Below are 20,044 nucleotides of genomic sequence, written 5' to 3'. Positions count from 1 at the left end.
ATTTTTATATAAAATTTTTAGTGTACATACTGTAGTTCTTATAAGGAAGTTGCTCATTGGCGTGATCAATATAAAAGTTTTTTACATCTTGTACACTACTTCCAAACATGATATTTATATTTAATATATTATGAAGAAATGCACCTGCAAAACTCTGATTATCCCTAATCTTTACCATTTTAAATAGACTCATTGGATTAAATAAGCTTAATTAAACATTTTTACATTCTTTCATATTTTAGAGCAATATGCTAATTAACACTTCCAAATCAGTATTGAATATTTTAAAATCAATTATACTTTCCATGTTAGCTCTTGCAAATATTTTTGATAAAATGCAACTGCTTTATAATTGTTATGTAGCATTATGCAAATAATAGTTAAAACATTCTTTTAAGCATTTGCAGTTTTATAAGATGAAAAAGTATAGAATGTAAAGAACATCAGCAACAAAATGTATTGTCTGTCTTTCCTCTGCATAATGATTTAGACCCACAATATAAATTCAATTCTGAATATTTATTTAGGTTCTGCTTGTTTTCAAATTATTTTAAGGGGTGTTGTGTGGTGTAGCACAAATATGTCTGTAGTTTGCTACTGTAATTGTAAAGGACACCATAAAGTGGATGTTCTATCTTAGGAAAGACACACCCTGATATAGAAATACTGATTCCGGAATTGTGCCACATTTCTTTTTAGAGTCCTACTACAGTGATAGAATGAGAGTTTCCGCCATGGACGGGAAACCCCCAATCTCCCCTTATGCCATTAGAAGGAACCCCTACGCAAAAGCTATGTACTTCCCACAAAGAGGGAGGAAGTTAGGTCACATGACAAATCAACGCAAACATCTCCTTGTAGCTAATTACTGAACCACGCAGCTCTTGACCAAGTGCATGGCACATCTCTCTCTCTCTCTCTTTCTCCCTTCATCACCCTTTATCACTATCATCAGCTATTTCCATCTCCATCACTATCATCTTCTATTTCCATCTCTTATCACTATCATTATCTCTGTCATTATCTATCTATCTCCATTTATATCTCTAGATAAATTTCTGTACATAGCTATGTATAGAATTTGGGTACTGTTTCTGCCAACTATAGAATGCTCCTTAGAATACATCACAGTTTAAATGTTTGTATGTCACAAAATATTTAGCTTTGAACCTGCTTTGTATACAGCTATTATATTTATTTAGAGAATATATATATAATTAATATATATGATATATATTATATATATCTATATTAATATATATCTAAATAGATTCTGTATGTATCATGTTAATTTTCTCCATGTTCCTTTATCTAGGGGATCACTTTAAAAATGAATGAGTTGAACCATTGTATCGTTGCAAGGATAATGCATGGGGGAATGATACATAGACAAGGTAAGAAGTAGAAAATCTATATGCATCCACAAATTTAGACATTACCATTTCAAGAAATTGAAGTCATATTCATATTTCTGGAGGCAACATTCAAAGAACAAAGAACAGTACAGCACAGGAACAGGCCATTCGGCCCTCCAAGCCTGCGCCGATCTTGATGCCTGCCGAAACTAACACCTTCTGCACTTCCGGAGCCCATATCCCTCTATTCCCTTCCTATTCATATATTTGTCAAGATGTCTCTTAAACGTCGCTATCGTATCTGCTACCACCACCTCCCCTGGCAGCAAGTTCCAGGCACTCACCACCCTCTGTGGGAAAAAACGTGCCTCGCACATCCCCTCTAAACTTTGCCCCTCGCACCTTAAACCTATGTCCCCTAGTAACTGACTCTTCCACCCTGGGAAAAAGCTTCTGACTATCCACTCTGTCCATGCCGCTCATAACTTTGTAAACCTCTATCATGTCGCCCCTCCACCTCCGTCATTCCAGTGAAAATAATCTGAGTTTTTCCAACCTCTCCTCATAGCTAATGCCCTCCAGACCAGGCAACATCCTGGTAAACCTCCTCTGTACATTCTCCAAAGCCTCCACGTCCTTCTGGTAGTGTGGCAACCAGAATTGCACGCAATATTCTAAGTGTGGCCTAACTAAGGTTCTGTACAGCTGCAACATGACTTGCCAATTTTTATAGTCTATGCCCCGACCGATGAAGGCAAGCATGCCGTATGCCTTCTTGACTACCTTATCCACCTGCATTACCACTTTCAGTGACCTGTGGACCTATACGCCCAGATCTCTCTGCCTGTCAATACTCCAAAGGGTTCTGCCATTTACTGTATACCTCCCACCTGCATTAGACCTTCCAAAATGCAATACCTCACATTTGTCTGGATTAAACTCCATCTGCCATTTCTCCACCCAAGTCTCCAACCGATCTATATCCTGCTGTGTCCTCTGATAATCCTCATCATTATCCGCAACTCCACCAACCTTTGTGTCGTCCACAAACTTACTAATCAGACCAGCTACATTTTCCTCCAAATCATTTATATATACTACAAACAGCAAAGGTCCCAGCACTGATCCCTGCGGAACACCTCTAGTCACATCCCTCCATTCAGAAAGCACCCATCCACTGTTACCCTCTGTCTTCTGTGACTGAGCCAGTTCTGTATCCATCTTGCCAGCTCACCTCTGATCCCGTGTGACTTCACCTTTTGCACCAGTCTGCCATGCGGGACCTTGTCAAAGGCTTTACTAAAGTCCATATAGACAACATCCACCGCCCTTCCCTCATCAATCATCTTCGTCACTTCCTCAAAAAACTCAATCAAATTAGTAAGACATGACCTCCCCTTCACAAAACCATGCTGTCTCTCGCTAATAAGTTTGTTTGTTTCCAAATGGGAGTAAATCCTGTCCCGAAGAATCCTCTCTAATAGTTTCCCTACCACTGACATAAGGCTCACCGGCCTATAATTTCCTGGATTATCCTTACCACCGTTCTTAAACAAAGGAACAACATTGGCTATTCTCCAGTCCTCTGGGACCTCACCTGTAGCTAATGAGGATGCAAAGATTTCTGTCAAGACCCCAGCAATTTCTTCCCTTGCCTCCCTCAGTATTCTAGGGTAGATCCCATCAGGCCCTGGGGACTTATCTACCTTAATGCTTTGCAAGACACCCAACACCTCCTCCTTTTTGATAATGAGATGACTGAGACTATCTGCACTCCCTTCCCTAGGCTCATCATCCACCAAGTCTTTCTCCTTGGTGAATACTGATGCAAAGTACTCATTTAGCACTTCACCCATTTCCTCTGGCTCCACGCATAGATTCCTATCTCTGTCCTTGAGTGTGCCAACCCTTTCCCTAGTTACCCTCTTGCTCTTTATATATGTATAAAAAGCCTTGGGATTTTCCTTAATCCTGTTTGCCAATTACTTTTCATGACCCCTTTTAGCCCTCCTAACTCCTTGCTTAAGTTCCTTCCTACTGTCTTTATATTCCTCAAGTGCTTCATCTGTTCCTAGCCTTCGAGCCCTTACAAATGCTTCCTTTTTCTTTTTGACTAGGCTCACAATATCCCGTGTTATCCAAGCTTCCCGAAACTTGCCAAACTTGTCTGTCTTCCTCACAGGAACATGCTGGTCCTGGATTCTAATCAGCTGACGTTTGAAAGACTCCCACATGTCAGATGTTGATTTACCCTCAAACAGCCGCCCCCAATCTAAATTCTTCAGTTCCTGCCTAATATTGTTGTAATTAGCCGTCCCCCAATTTAGCACCTTCACCCGAGGACTACTCTTATCCTTATCCACAAGTACCTTAAAACTTACGGAATTATGGTCACTGCTCCCGAAATGCTCCCCCACTGAAACTTCGACCACCTGGCCGGGCTCATTCCCCAATACCAGGTCCGGAATGGCCCCATCCCTAGTTGGATTATCTACATACTGTTTCAAGAAGCCCTCCTGGATGCTCCTCACAAATTCTGCCCCATCCAAGCCCCTAGCACTAAGTGAGTCCCAGTCAATATTGGGGAAGTTAAAATTACCCATAATTCAGTCCATAATTTTTGCATCAGGGTTTTGCTCTATGCTGCTCCTTTTCTGAAGGTAAATAATGAGGAATGTTGTAACCAGGCTCCAAATGATTCATATTTTTTGGATAATTGAATAATCCAGGTGTCATTCGAAGTGGAGGTATGTACAATAGTTAGTTTGGAAACAAGGAACCAAAAGATGAGGTGTTAAATGGAATCATGGAATAATGGAAGAGCTCAAGGTTATAATGGATAAAACCATGAAATAATTACCTGCAGTTAAAAAGAAAAATAAGGTTTTAGGTGGTATTCATAGAGGCCCAGCCTAAAGGCCTGTTACCCAACCGAACCCGATGGGACCTGATGGCATGTGTCGGGGTCAGGTTGCTCTTCCGGGTCCGGCATTCGGGCTCGGGTCGGGCCGGGCCGGGTCTGAGTCGGGTCAGGGATACACAGTATTGATTGGACTTGAAAGGTTGTTTAAAAAGATGAAGTTTGGAGCCACAAAGTCAGTGATTGTTTGGTCACGAGTTAAACAGAAACCCATGGAGTTGTGCCCAGACAGGTTGTACCACACTGTACCAGTATCTGTATTGCTTAAAATAAACACAGCAATTGCCAGAAGGCTCAGAAAATATCATTATACATTACCTAGACTCCTGCTTTACAGGTTGAAATACTTGCTGCAAGTTTATCCAGTGAGCAGCTGAGATGCAGCGACCAGGAAGGTCCTGAGTGATTTATTATAAAATATACAGTACTGTATGTGTGCAGACTAGAGTCCTGACAGTGATCATTTTATATTTTTTATATAAATACTGTATATTTTATAATAAATCACTCAGGACCTTCCTGGTCGCTGCATCTCAGCTGCTCACTGGATAAACTTGCAGCAAGTATTTCAACCTGTAAAGCAGGAGTCTAGGTAATGTATAATGATATTTTCTGAGCCTTCGGGCAACTGCTGTGTTTATTTTAAGCAATACAAATACTGGTACAGTGTGGTACAACCTGTCTGGGCACAACTCCATGGGTTTCTGTTTAACTCGTGACCAATCTCTGACTTTGTGGCTCCAATCTTCATCTTTTTAAACAACCTTTGAAGTCTAATTACAGTTTTTGTTGCTTATCTGCACAAACTGAAAAAGTGAAAAACGGATTCAGAATCGGAAGGCAGGTAAAGTGAACATTCCGGTGGTTGGGTTGGGCGCGGGAAAAAATGGAAGGTCTCTGGCCGGGTCGGGCTCGGGTCCAATGTGGTTCTGTCAGGTTCGGGTCGGGTTTTTGTTTCCAGACCCAAGCAGGCCTTTAGCCCAGCCTACAAATCAATGAATTTGTATTGTTTCTTATAAGGACCTTCTGTGTGGTGAGCTGGCTGGGGCCAGATGACCAGTGGGTGGCCCAATGCTCCGCTTCAAGGATGCTTGCAAGCATGACATGCAGGCCCTAAATGTCGACTATTGTACCTGGGAGTCACTAGCTGGCACAAGAGGGAAATGGCAACACATCCTGTGGACTGGTATGCACTACCACAATGACCAGTTGCTACAGCAGCTTGGCAACAGGCACCAACGTCAAAAGCAACAACTCACAGCATCACTTGCCAGCTTCACGTGGGGCACTTGTGACAGAACCTGCCTCAAGGATTGGCCTTCACAGCCATCAGCAAAGGAGCACCAAGAGAAAACACCCCACCTAAATAAATTAACCTTCATAGATTAAGGGATGCCAACCAAGGCATTAGTCAGACCACATCTGAAGGACTGGTTGTAGTTCTAGTTCTAGCAAGTAGGATGTTATTGGCTCTGAAATAAGACAACAGTAATATTTTGGGTATTAGGAATATTAGTCATGAGAAAAGATGAAGGAATTTGGGCTTGTTTTGGAATAGAAGCTTGCAAGGTGTTCAAGACTATGAAGAGAATTAACCTAGCAAGTTGTTCACCATGGTGGAAGGTTCAAATGTGAAGGGACACAGTTACAAAGAGCTAAGAAGTAGGAGACAAAAAGAAGTCAGGGAAAACCACCTCACACGCAAGGCAATAGAATTGTGGAATAGGTTACTAAGGAAAACCATGGAAACAGACACTATGTATGGGTTCATGAGACTATTTTCTGCATTTCTGGAAAGGGCAAGGTTTGATTTATGAAAAAGAGAATGAGATTTTCCTGTGCCTAAAAAAAAACTCAAGTTCTTATCTGACTGTTTTTAAACTTGTAGGAACACTCCATGTTGGTGATGAAATCAGAGAGATAAATGGCATCAGCGTAGCTAACCAGACAGTGGAGCAGCTTCAAAAGATGCTTGTGAGTATATAGGATCACCTTTGCCTTTTTGAGGCCAATATTAGCTTTGAAATTTATTTAATGCTCTGGACTTGTATTCTGTCTGGATATTAAGGATGAGAGGACAGGGTAGTGTTGCCTTTCATCTCTGAGGCCTACATGTATATCGCCTCAGATTGACAGCTTGAGTTTGCTGTTTCTGCTGGTTGGTCAATTAAAATTATCCACTAATACAAGTTTGCCATTATTCAACTTATAGACCACAAGTATTATTGATGTGCATTTAACACATTATTGGGAGAAATTAAAGCAAACTTTAATTTGCGTTTGGATGCAATTGTTAGAAATTTCAGGCCTGCACTAAATATTTTCTCTGGTTTAGTGTCATCAATTATGACTGCACTAACACCCACCCCCCACCGCCCCCACAGCTTCACCCTTAGAGGATCCCACATCTCCTACACGCAGGTATATAATTTTACTGTCCAACAACTGAAACAGTACTGTGACCCAGGGGACATAACAGTATGACCTCTCATGTACTGACTGCTGTGACACCACATGTATTTCTCCAATCTTTGCAATGGCAGATTGAGCACCGTAGTAAGTAAAGGTCCGTTATGAACCAACAAACTGGTTTAATTAACATGTAGTATATTACTGGACAGAAGACGGGGTTAGCATCGCAGCCTCACAGCTCCAGCGACCTGGGTTCGGTTTTGGGTACTGCCTGTGCGGTGTTTGCAAGTTCTCCCTGTGACCGCGTGGGTTTCCGCCGGGTGCTCCGGTTTCCTCCCACAGCCAAAGACTTGCAGGTTGATGGGTAAATTGGCCATTGTAAATTGTCCCTAGTGTAGGTAGGTGGTAGGAGAATTGAGGGAAGGTGGGGATGTGGTAGGATTCATGGGATTAATGTAGGATTAGTATAAATGGGTGGTTGATGGTCGGCACAGACTCGGTGGGGCGAAGGGCCCGTTTCAGTGCTGTATCTCTCTATGACTCTAAAGACAGTTTTCTGTGAAATTCAACTATTTCGTGTTGCACTTCATAACATGGAAGATAAAGTGCACCACTTTACCTCTGTGAATGAGATAAATTTACTTTAAAGATGAACATTCTTTGAAACTAGCTGGCACGAATCTTTCCCACTACAGACCACATCCGTTCATGCTTCAGCTTTGAGTCTTTCATAGCTTTCCTCTGACTGTAGAGAACACTAAACCCTTCTGAATCTCTCACTGCTCCAGTCTCAAAAAACTGCATGTTAATTGTGTATCAATTGTTTGATTATATGCAGGTGGAAGGTGTTAAATGGGGTCTGTCTTGAGCACTTATAAGCAGACACTTACTGAGACTGGTGGGGGGTTTGAATGAGGAGCTACGTGTTTGTAATCCTTTTACTCTGTATAATAAATGTGAAACTGAGTAAAGATAGGCTCCAGCATTATCCTTCCGTAACAAGCTTTCTAGAGTTTAACACTACGTACTGCATCTATTCCCACACAGGAAGGTAAAAGCTTCCCCTTCCCCAGCTCACTGTTATAGAATCATAGAGTCATTTGAGGGTTAACTCACTGCGCTTCCAGTCAAATCTTGAATAAGGAACTCCCTGTCACTGGTGTGGGAAACATGACACCTACATTATCTATTTAGCTAAAATTACCATCAGGTCATCAACCTGAAACGTTAACTCTGTTTCTCCCTCCACAGATGCTGCCAGACCGACTGAGTATTTCCAGCACTTTCTGTTTATTATTGCTAAAATTACCGCTGTGCTTTATGAATGGAAGTAATTTTAATATTACTAATGCATGTATAAAAGGTGTAGTGATGATTCCCATTATCTCAAACTAATGCATTAACCAAGCAACATAGTTCTGAGGATGGTGTTATGCCAACCAATTTGCCCTAAACAACATTCCAGATAGATCATATGTTTTGGGGAGTTAACAATTTGTGATCCAAATTGAACTTCATAGTACAAGGGGAGTACAGGTGCAACTAGGCAGAAGTTTTTTCTATAATTAATACATGTGCAGTGAGTAAATCGACTTTGATTCTTGCAAGTATTTGGCGCAAATGGGAATTTTTAAGTTAGAGATAGAGGGATGGCAGCGCAGTGTGGAATGTGAGATGTCAGCTCTCATATGTCAGTGTATACACGGTCACCACATTTCCCCAGCTGTCAGAAAATTGAGTCTCTGGAAGCAGAGGAGCTCTGTGTTCAAGGATCAATTGACCACACTCCACAGCCTTAAAAGAGGATAAGGGCTGTATTCTCCAAATGTGATTACTGAAGAGGCAATGCAGCATAATTCAGAGCCCATTGTTAATGTAGAAAAAGATATATGGGTCATAACTGTAGGGACAGTAGAGGAAGACAGTACTCATAGGTGCAGGGAACCCTGAGTTACTGGAGTTGTTGAATAGACGCATAGGGCTAAATTCTTCTCTTCATAACAAATATCAGAGTGGGGCAGACTCCACCCAATACTGCTAGGACTCTGACCCATTTTCTTCAATTGGGCTTGTTTGTTTATGCAAGGCGGGGTCCCTACAGCATCCCTGCCAACAGGAAGAGACACACCAGTGTCCAGTAGTATTGCAGCACTGTCAGCTAAACCTTCTGCTTCTATTCCTACAGTCTTATTAATCTTGATCTCCCTCTTTTAGTCTCCAACCCAGACTTTTCCCAACCTCCCACATTTTAAATTCGTAACCAGCCCCACTCTTCTGCTCACGCTCTCCATAACGAAGTAGATCTGTTTTGCATCAGGTGAAGGCTGCCCTGTCTCTTTGATGTGGCCTATCTTTGTTCCAGAACTTGCTTCCATGCTCCAATAATGTAAATTTTATACACATGCTGTACTTCAAATAGTACAATGTCTGATTGGCAACTGTTGCTTTAACAGTTTCTTTAACTGCAATGGCTAAATAGTTTCACTAAATACTAATTCCCTGTTTTACAAGGCAGGCTTTTAAAATTCATCAAAATATTTGTCCTTTGGGGAATTTTGCCAATTAACCTGCATGCACCATGAGACAGTACAGTGTTTTTTCACCTCTATGACTTGCTTTTGAGTCTGACTTAGACTAGTCTGCTATTTATAGGAGTCCTGTGTGAAATGAAATTGGTTCAACTCAAGCCATTTCTTCATGGGTACAGGTCAACGACACAAGCGTCCATAAATCCCTGCAATACTACATTGTCAATTTTATTCAGATAGGCCAAAAGAATGTGTGATATGCAAAGAGAATAAAATTTATATGGATGCAATAAAGGTGTTCTTCTCAGTTTGGATTAAAGCGTGTTACTGGGACAGAATACATGGAGCTAAACTCTGCATGGGCCATGCTATATTAGGCAATGTTTTGTATTGGCAATAAATTCCATTTCTAATTTAGAAAGTACAATTTCCGAACTCCTGAAGAGACTTAACAGTTCAAACATATGCCTTTTTAACCACTTTCTCAACCTGCGGTACCATCTTCAAAGATTTCTGCACATATACCCCCAGGTCTGTCTGTTATTGCATGCCTTTTAGAATTGTACCCTTTAGCTTATATTGCCTCTCATTCTTCCTACCAAAATTTATCACTTCACATTTCTCTGCATTAAATTTCATCTGCCACGTGTCTGCCCATCCCACCAGCCTGACTATGTCCTCTTTCAGTATATCACTATCCTCCTCATAGTTCACAAGTTTTGTGTCAACTGCAAATTTTGAAATTGTGCCCGTACACCCAAGTCCAGGTTATTAAATAATCAAGAAAAGCAGTGGGCCTAGTAATGAGCCCTGGAGAACACCACTGTATACCTTCCTCCAGTTTGAAAAACAACTGCTTGCCAGAACTCTGTTTCCTTTTACTCAGCCAACTTTGTGTCCATGCCACCACTGTCCCATTTATTCCATGGGCTTCAGCTTTGCTGACAAACCTATTATGTGGCACTTTATCAAATGCCTTTTGGAAGCCCATATACACCACATCAACCCTCTCTGTTAGCTCATCAAAAAACTCAATCTTTGGATGTGCGGAAACTTCTAGAAAGAATAATTTGGAACAAAATTAATAGTCACAGTCTCAGAATAAGGGGCAGGCCATTTAGGACGGAGATGAGGAGGAATTTCTTCACTCAGAGGGTGGTGAATCTTTGGAATTCTCTGCCCAGGGGGCTGTGGAGTATGATCAAGACTGAGATCGATAGATTTCTACAAATTAAAAACATCAAGGGATATGAGGATAGTGCAGTAGAAGATCAGCCATGATCTCATTGAATGGTGGAGCGGGCTCAGAGAGCTGAATGGCCTACTCCTGCTCCTATTTCTTATGTTCTTATGTCACATGGACAAATGCGGGTTAATTAAAGAAAGCTAGCATGGATTTCTTCAATGAAAATCATGTTTAACGAACTTGCTGAACTTTTTTGAAGGGGTAACGGAGAGGGTTGATGAGGGCAATGCAGTTGATGTGGTGTTCATGGACTTTCAAAAGGCGTTTGATACAGTGCCACACAACAAATCTGTGAGCAAAGTTATAGTTCATGGGATAAAAGGGATGGTAGCAACATGGATACGGAATTGGCGGAGTGACAGGAAACAAAGAGTAGTGGTTAGTGAATGTTTTTCAGGCTGGAGGAGGATTTGTAGTGGAGTTCCCCAGGGATCAGTGTTGGGACCCTTGCTTTTCCTGATGTATATTAATGACCTAGACCTTGGTGTACAGGGCACAATTTCAATGTTTGTGGATGATACAAAACTTGGAAGCATTGTGAACTGTGAGGAGGATCGTGTTCAAAAGGACATAGACAAGTTGGTGGAATGGGCAGACAGGTGGCAAATGCAGAGAAATGTGAAGTAATTAATTTTGGTAGGAAGAACATGGAGAGACAATATAAAATAAAGGGTACAATTCTAAAGTGGGTGCAGGAGCAGAGAGACCTGGGTGTATATGTGCATAAGTCATTGAAGGTGGCAGGACCAGTTGAGAGAGCTGTTAATAAAGCATACAGTATCCTGGGCTGGGCTTTATTAATAGGAGCATAGATACAAGAGCAACTAAGATATGTTGAACTTATATAAGACACTAGTTCAGCCTCAGCTGGAGTATTACGTCCAGTTCTGGGCACCGCACTTTAGGAAAGATGTGAGGGCATTGGAGAGAGTACAGAAAAGATTCACGAAAATGGTCCCAGGGATGAGGAGCTTCAGTTATGAAGATAGATTGGAGAAGTTAGGACTGTTTTCCTTGGAGAAGAGAAGGTTGAGAGGTGATTTGATAGAGGTATTCAAAATCATGAGGGGTCTGGACAGAGTAGATAGGGAGAAACTGTTCCCACTCGTGAGAGGATTGCTAATGAGAGGGAACAGATTTAAAGTAATGGGTAAGAGAAGCAAAAGCAACATGAGGAAAAACTTTTTCATGCAGCAAGTGGTTAAGGTCTGGAATACGCTGCCTGAGAGTGTGGTGAGGCAGGTTTAATTGAAGCATTCAAAAGGGAATTAGACACTCATATGAAAACGAAGAATGTGCATAATTACGGTGAGGAGGGGGAATGGCACTTCGTGAATTCGTCTTTCGGAGAGCCAGTGCGAACATGATGGGCCAAATGGCTTCCTTCTGGACTGTAACAATTCTGTGATTCTGTGAAGTTAGTTAATTGCTATTTACCATTAACAAATCTGTGCTGGCTTTCCATAATTAATCCATCTTTGTCCAAGTGACTGTTGATTTTGTCCCGGATTATCGTTTCTGAAAGCTTTTCCACCACCAAGATTAAACTGACTGGCCTGTAGTTAGTGGGTTTATCCTTACACCCTTTTTTGAACTCGGGTGTAACATTTGCAATTCTCCAGTCCTCTGGCACCACCCCAATAAGTAAGGGGGAATTGGATGATTATGGCCAGTACTTCTGCAATTTCCCCCCGTACCTCCCTTAGCATCTTCGGATGCATTTGTTCCAGTCCTGGTGACTTATAGCTTCTCTTTATCAGTTTCTGGCGCATCCAGTGTCTCAGTTAGCTCCTCCTCACTATGACTTTGGCAGCATCTTCTTCATTGGTAAAGACAAATGCAAAGTACCTGTTTAGTACCTCAGCCATGCCCTCTGCTTCCGTGCATAGATCCCCTTTTTGGTCCCTAATCAGCCCCATTCCTCCTCTTACTACTGTTTTACTGTTTATTTGCCTATAGAAGACTTTTGAATTCCTTTGTTCATTGCCAGTCTCTTCTCATACTCTCTCTTTGGCTCTCTTATTTCCTTTTTCACTGCTCCTCTGAACTTTCTATAGTCAGCCTGATTCTCACTTATATTATCAACCTGACATCTGTCATACACACCCTTTTTCTGCTTCATCTTACTCTGTATCTGTTTCAACATCCAGGGAGCTCTGGCTTTTGTTGCCCTACCTTTCCCTCCTCTTGGGAATGTACCGCGACTATACCTGAACCATCTCCTCTTTAAGGGCAACCCATTGTACCGTTACAGTTTTGCCTGCCAGTCTTTCATTCCAGTTTACCTGGGACAGATCAGTTCTCAACCCACTGAAATTGGCCCTCCTCCAATTAAGTATTTTTACTCTAGATTGCTTCTTGTCTTTTTCCATAGCAAACCTAAACTTTATGATACTATGATTACTGTTCCCGACTGATACTTGATCCACTTCATTCCCCAGAACCAGATCCAGCAATGCCTGCTTTCTCACTGGATTGGAATTGTACTGATCAAGAAAATTATCCTGAACACACTTCAGAAATTCTGCTCCCTCTGTGCCCTTTACACTATTACTATCCCTGTTTATATTTGGATAATTAAAGTCCCCCAATATCACTACTCTGTAGTTTTGCACCTCACCATAATTTCCCTGCAAATTCGCTCCTCTGTGTCTTTTCCGCTAGTTGGTAGCCTGTAGAGTACCCCAGTAGTGTAATGGCATCTCTATTGTTTCTTAACAATAACCAAATAGACACCATCCTGACCACTGCAGGATATCTTCTGTCTTCAACACTGTATTACCCTCTTCCTTTCTTTCCTTCCCTGTCCTTCCACAATCCCTTGGGCCGAATTTTATTCCGGCGATTGGGGGTTGGTCTCAGTGGCAGGCCGGAAGGCAGGGTGGGAGAACCCACCTTGGTCCTCCATTGGACTCCCATTGCAATTTAGTGGCGGGCAGGCAATTCACTGTTGGGGTTACTGCCCCTTTAAGGCACAAGCTCCAGCCTTCAGAGCTGCCAGCCAATTGGAGGGCTGCAGCTCTCCAGCACCGGCAGTGCCACCTAGAGCAGTGGCCACTGCCAGTACTGCAGGAAGCCCTGCAGTAGTGAGGACATCGGAGATCCTCGGACAGTAAGTGGGGTCGCCGGGACCAGGCAGGCCCTGTCAACAGGTTGGGGGGCCGGGGGAAGTTAGTGAGGGCGGGGGCTGTCTTTCCAGGGTGGCGGCCATTGCTACCAGGGGGCCCTCTGGGGGCCCTGGATTGACCCGGAAGGAGGGACCCTCCTCCACGACTCCGTTAGGAGGACACCAGGTCTTGCCTGTCAGCATTGCCACGCAGCGGCAGGCCCCTCCATCCTGCTCAGAATTGAAGTGGAGGCGGGAAGAGGCCCTTAAGTGGCCATTGATTGGCCACATAAGGGCCTCAATTGGCCTGGAGGAGGAAGGCATTAAATGCGTGGCTCAAAGACTGGTGTGGGAGAAATGGGTTTCGATTCATGGGGCACTGTCACCAGTAATGGGGAAAGTGGGAGCTGTACCATTGGGACGGTCTTCACCTGAGTTGCGCTGGGACCAATGTTCTGGTGAGTCGTATAACTAGGGCGGTAGATATTTAAACTAAATAGTGGAGATGAGGGATCAAGTGAGGGAAGATGTGATAATTTAAAGAGAGAAGAGAAGGCAATAGCAATAAGGGTAATAATAATCAGAGTGTGACAGGAAGGGACAGAGCGTACAAACTTAAAAGTGTGCCAGCAGATAAGGCTAGAAGTTGGGAAAATAATAAAAAGACAGAATTAAAGGCACTCTATCTGAATGCATGCAGCATTCACAACAAGGTAGATGAATTGACACCACAAATAGAAGCAAACAGGCATGATCTAATTGCCATTATGGAGATGTGGCTGCAGGGTGACCAAGGCTGGGAACTGAATGTTCAAGGGTATTTGACAGTTAGGAAGGATAGGCGAAAAGGAGGTGGGATAGTGCTGTAAATAAAGGATGAGATCAGTACATTAGTGAGAGAAGACCCTAGATTGAAGGATCAAGATGTAGAATCAGTTTGGATAGAGCTAAGAAACAGCAAGGAGCAGCAAACATTAGTAGGAGTTGTTTACAGGCCACCAAACAGTAGTGGTAATGTAGGGCACGGTATAAATCAGGAAATTAGATGTGCATGTAACAAGGGTAATACAGTAATCATGGGGAACTTCAATCTACATATAGACTGTGTAAACCTAATTAGCACTAATGCTGTGGAGGACAAATTCCAGGAATGTATGTAAGATTGTTTTCTAGAACATTATGTTGAGGAAAGAACTAGAGAACGGGCTATTTTAGATCTGGTATTGTGCAATGCGAAAGGGCTACTTAATAATCTTGTTGTAAAGGAGCCTTTAGGCAAGCGTAACAATAATATGATAGAATTTTACTTTAAGTTTGTGAAGTAGTTCAACCCGAAACTAGGGTCTTCAATCTAAACAAAGGAAACTATGAAAGTATGAGGAGCAAGTTGACTGTGGTAGATTGGGAAACTACATTAAAAGGTATGATGGTAAACAGGCAATGGCTAGGATTTAAAGAATTAGTACATGGTTTGCAACAAATTTACATTCCTTTGAGGCATGAAAACCCAGAAGGAAAAGTGATCCAACCATGACTAACAAGACAAGTTAAAGATTATATTGGATCAAAGGAAGAAGCTTATAAAGTTGTCAAAAAAAGTAGTAAGCTGGAGGAACGAGAGCATTTTAGAATTCAGCAAAGGAGAGCCAAGAACTGATATGAAAGTAAACTAGCAAGAAACATAAAAACGGACTGTAACTCTTCTGTAGGTTATATTAAAAGGAAAAGATTAGCAATGACAAATGTGGGCCCATTACAGGCAGAGACGGGGGAATTTATAATGGGGAATAAGGAAATGGCAGAGAAACTGAACTAATACTTTGCCTCTGTCTACACACAGGAAGATACAGAAAACCTCCCAGAAATACTAAAGAACCAACGAACTAGAGAGAATGAGGAACTGAAAGCAATTAGTTTTAGTAAAAAAGTAGTACTGCAGAAATTAATGGTACTGAAAGTTGATAAATATCCTGGACCTAATGATCTACATCCTAGAGTGTTGAAAGAGGTGGCTGTAGTGGTTGCGTTGGTGATCATCTTCGAAAATTCTATAGATTCTGGAGTGATTCCTGAAGATTGGAAGGTAGCAAATGTAACCCCACTATTTAAGAAAGGAGGGAGAGAGAAAATGGGGAATTACAGACATGTTAGCCTGACATCAGTAGTAGGGAAAATACTCAAATCTATTATAAAGGATGTGATAGCTGGTAGGATTGGGCAGAGTCAACATGGATTTATGAAAGGGAAATCATGTTTAACCAATTTATTGGAGTTCTTTGAGGGAATTACATGTGCTGTAGATAAAGGGGAACCAGTAGATGTATTGTACTTAGATTTCCAGAAGGCATTTGATAAGGTGCCACCTTAAAGGTTATTGCAGAAACTAAAAGCTCATGGTGTAGGGGGTAACATATTGTCATGGATAAAAGATTGGCTAGCTAACAGAAAACAGAGAGTAGGCATAAATGGGTCATTTTCTGGTTGGCAAGATGTAACGAGTGGTGTGCCACAGGGATCTGTGCTGGGGCTTCAACCATTTACAATTTATGTAAATGACTTAGATGAATGGTTGCTAAATTTGCTGATGACACAAAGATAGGTAGGAAAGTAACTTGTGAAGAGGACATAAGGAGGCTTCAAAGGGATATAGCTAGGTTAAGTGAGTGGGCAAAGACCTGGCCAATGGAGTATAATGTGGGAAAGTGTGTAATTGTCCACTTTGGCAGGAAGAATAAAAAAAGAAGTGCATGAATCGCAAAAGATTAGTATGCAGGTACAGCATGTAATAAGGAAAGCTAATAGAATGTTATTGTTTATCGCGAGGGGAATTGAATACAAAAGTAGGGAGGTTATGCTTCAGCTATACAGGGCATTGGTGAGACCGCGTCTGGAGTACCGTGTACAGTACTGGTCTCCTTATTTAATGAAGAATGTAAATGCGTCAGAGGCAGTACAGAGAAGGTTTACGAGACTAATACCTGGAATGGGTGGGCTGTCTTACGAGGAAAGATTGGACAGGCTAGTCTTATATCCACAAGAATTTAGAAGAGTAAGAGACGCCTTGATTGAAACATATAAGATCCTGAGGGGTCTTGATAGGGTGGATGTGGAAAGGAGGTATTCCTTGTGGGAGAATTTCGAACTAGGGGTCACTGTTTAAAAATAAAGGGTCAGCCATTTAAGACAGAGCTGAGGAGAAATCTTTTCTCTCAGAGGGTCATGAGTCTTTGGAATTCTCTTCCACAAAAGGCGGTGGAAGCAGAGTCTTTGAATATTTTTAAGGCAGAGGTAGATAGATTCTTGATAAGCAAAGGGGTGGAAGGTTATCAGGAGTAGGTGGAAATGTGGAGTAATCAGTTCAGCCATGAACTTATTGAATGGCGGAGCAGGCTCGAGGGGTCGAGTGGCCTACTCCTGATCCTAATTCGTATGTTTGTATGCACGCATTCATCTGCCCTATCCTCTTATTTCTCTATTCGCTAGTGCATGGCACATGGGGTAATCCAGAAATTACTACCTTTGAGGGCCTGCTTACAAGTCTCCTTAGCTCCCTAAAATCTGCCTGCTGGACCTCATCCCTCTTTCTGCCTATGTCGTTGGTACTGATATGGACCACAATCTCTGACTATTCAAACTCCCCCCTCAGATGCGCAGAGTACAAAAGCTAGGAAGTTATGATGAACCTTCATAAAACACAGCCTGAACTGGAGTATTTTGTCTAATTCTCGGCACCGCACTTTAGGAAGGATCTGAAGGCTTTAGAGAGGGTGCAGGAATGATTTACGAGACTAGTTCCAGGGATGAGCAATTTCAGTTAGAGATAAATTGGGTAAGCTGGGATCGTTCTTCATGGAGAAGAGAAGATTGAGAGGATATTTGATAGTGGTCTTCAAAGTCATGAAGGGTCGGACAGAGTAAATAGAGAGAAACTGTTCCCTTAGGCAGAAGAGTCGAGAGCAAGAGGGCACAGAGTTAAAGCGATGGCAAAAGAACCAAAGGCAACATGAGAATACATTTTTATGCAGCAAGTAGTTAGGATCTGGAATGCATTGCCTGAGAATGTGGTGAAGGGGAATTCAATGTGGCTTACAAAAGGGAATTGGATAAGCATCTGAAGATTACAAAGAAATTGCAGAGTAATTAACTTCAATTAAATGATAATTTTCTATCTGTTTCTCATTCATGAGTCAAAAGGCTAATTGGTTGGACCGAACTTACCAGGAGAAGATTATTGAGCTCTCTATATCTCCACTGGTTATTTTTGTTGGCAAATCAAATGTGAAGACAGATATAAGCAGCACATTAGCAGAATCTTCAATTGCTAATGGACAAAATTCCAAACTTGGTCAAATGCTGCCTTTATTATGACCCTTTGAACAAATAAATTGACTTAGTAAAAATATAAAACCTTGTTGTGAAACTGTACAGCACACTCTAGGTTGCTAAAACTTAGTAGTTTCATCTTGCACATAATGTTCAAATGCCAGTCTCTTGGGTTTTAATGGATAATTAACTTCTCTCTTCCAGAGGGAAATGAGAGGAAGTATCACCTTCAAGATTGTGCCAAGTTATCGCATGCAATCTGCTTCCTGTGAGGTAACAATTTTTTTAATATGTTTTTTTTTTAATATACCTTCCCCCACTTTGATGACTAACTGCCTGCTGACTGGTGATTGTTCAAGCTTTCTGTGAAGGTTGCCTGTACTGTTCACTATGCACACCAATTTTACAACAAAGATAACGGAATACATGAGTGGACCTCACCATCCAGTCCATTCTTTACTAATATGACATGGGAAAAAAAAAGTTTTTTTTGCTGAATAGAAGTACAGGTGAATTTGGATTGTTTCAGTGGCTAGATGTTTACCTGAATAGAACTCCATGAATTCCTTCCATCCAGATTAATTACTTTTTTCTATTTTTTACTGCATATAATGATACTAGTAAATCTCCTGTGGCTTTGCTAAGTTAACCAGAGTAAATGGTATTTCTTTTAGCTATGTTTGTTGTAACAGGCTGAGGAAGGTTACACTGTCTCCTCTGGAACAAGTGGGAATAACCGACATTACCATTACAGCATTACCTATAGATTTCAATGTACAGTGCAGGGGCTGGGGAGGTATAACCGCATGAGCAATCTAAGGATTTTAATACATGGATGCCATTCCAATATAGACAGGATGAACTTTGGCAATTATCTAATTAGTAAGATTGCATAAACTGTATTATGTTATATGTGTCTAGTAATGGAGACTACGTTCACCATGAGACATCACAGTGTTCTTTCACCTCTATGTCCTGCATTTGAATCCGACTTAGACGAGTCTGCTTTATTTAGGGGGCCTGTGTGAAATAAAATTGCTTCAGCTCAAGCCATTTCTTCATGAGTACAGGTGAATGACACAAGTGCCCATAATTCACCACAGTGCAATACTACATGTCCATTTTATTCAGAGAGACCAAAAGAGTATGTGATGTGCAAAGAGAATAAAATTCATATGGAGGCAATAAAGGTGTTCTTAGTTTGGGTTACAGTATGTTGATGTGCTGGAATACATGGAGCTAAACTCTGCATGGGCCATTTTATATTGGGCAGTGATTTGTACTGATATTGGACTAGAAAAGTGGAAAAGATATTCTGTTCTCCTGTACTAATACCATAATGAGCTCAGAAATTTCAACAAAGATACATATTTTAAAGAGGGATAAGGAAAATTAATTTTTTTCTGTCTCAAAATAGCTAATATATACCCTGTTTGTAAGACTGAACCGTAAAAAAGGTTCTAGAATTCTGCCAGGGCCATCTAGACCAGGGGGTCCAACCTTTTCACATGGGGTCCACATAACAATTTTTGTCCTACAAGGGGGCCAGTGAGAAAATTTCAGAAAGATAAAGGCATTAAAAATTTATCTTGCTATTAATCAAAACAACAAATGTGCATTTTTGTGAAGAAGCTTTAAATGAGAAGACAATGTATTGACTTACTTTCTCATCACTATGTTGAACACTGATTTAGTGACATCTTCCCCCGTCTGACCCTGTCTCTTCCCCTGTCTGACCCTGTCTCTGACCCTGTCTCTGACCCTGTCTCTGACCCTGTCTCTGACCCTGTCTCTGACCCTGTCTCTGACCCCGTCTCTGACCCCGTCTCTGACCCCGTCTCTTCCTCCGTCTGACCCCGTCTCTTCCCCCGTCTGACCCCGTCTCTTCCCCCGTCTGACCCCGTCTCTTCCCCGTCTGACCCCGTCTCTTCCCCCGTCTGACCCCGTCTCTTCCCCCGTCTGACCCCGTCTCTTCCCCCGTCTGACCCCGTCTCTTCCCCCGTCTGACCCCGTCTCTTCCCCCGTCTGACCCCGTCTCTTCCCCCGTCTGACCCCGTCTCTTCCCCCGTCTGACCCCGTCTCTTCCCCCGTCTGACCCCGTCTCTTCCCCCGTCTGACCCCGTCTCTTCCCCCGTCTGACCCCGTCTCTTCCCC

At 42.0% G+C, this 20,044-nt stretch overlaps 1 protein-coding gene across 5 annotated transcripts in view; it reads left to right on the top strand.

Annotated features, from left to right (window-relative positions):
* The window catches only part of caska (calcium/calmodulin-dependent serine protein kinase a), a 615,545-nt gene that overhangs the window by 548,954 nt on the left and 46,547 nt on the right, over positions 1-20,044 (top strand). For all 5 annotated transcript variants that reach the window (XM_068040666.1, XM_068040667.1, XM_068040665.1 and 2 more), the window contains 3 exons: positions 1,316-1,394; positions 6,164-6,249; positions 18,095-18,163. In XM_068040666.1, coding sequence (XP_067896767.1) covers positions 1,316-1,394; positions 6,164-6,249; positions 18,095-18,163 — 234 coding nt within the window. The remainder of the gene's footprint in view (positions 1-1,315; positions 1,395-6,163; positions 6,250-18,094; positions 18,164-20,044) is intronic.

Source organism: Heterodontus francisci, chromosome 10 (assembly GCF_036365525.1).
Source record: "Heterodontus francisci isolate sHetFra1 chromosome 10, sHetFra1.hap1, whole genome shotgun sequence".
Classification (NCBI taxonomy): Eukaryota; Metazoa; Chordata; class Chondrichthyes; order Heterodontiformes; family Heterodontidae; genus Heterodontus; species Heterodontus francisci.
This window is presented reverse-complemented; position numbering and strand designations above follow the sequence as displayed.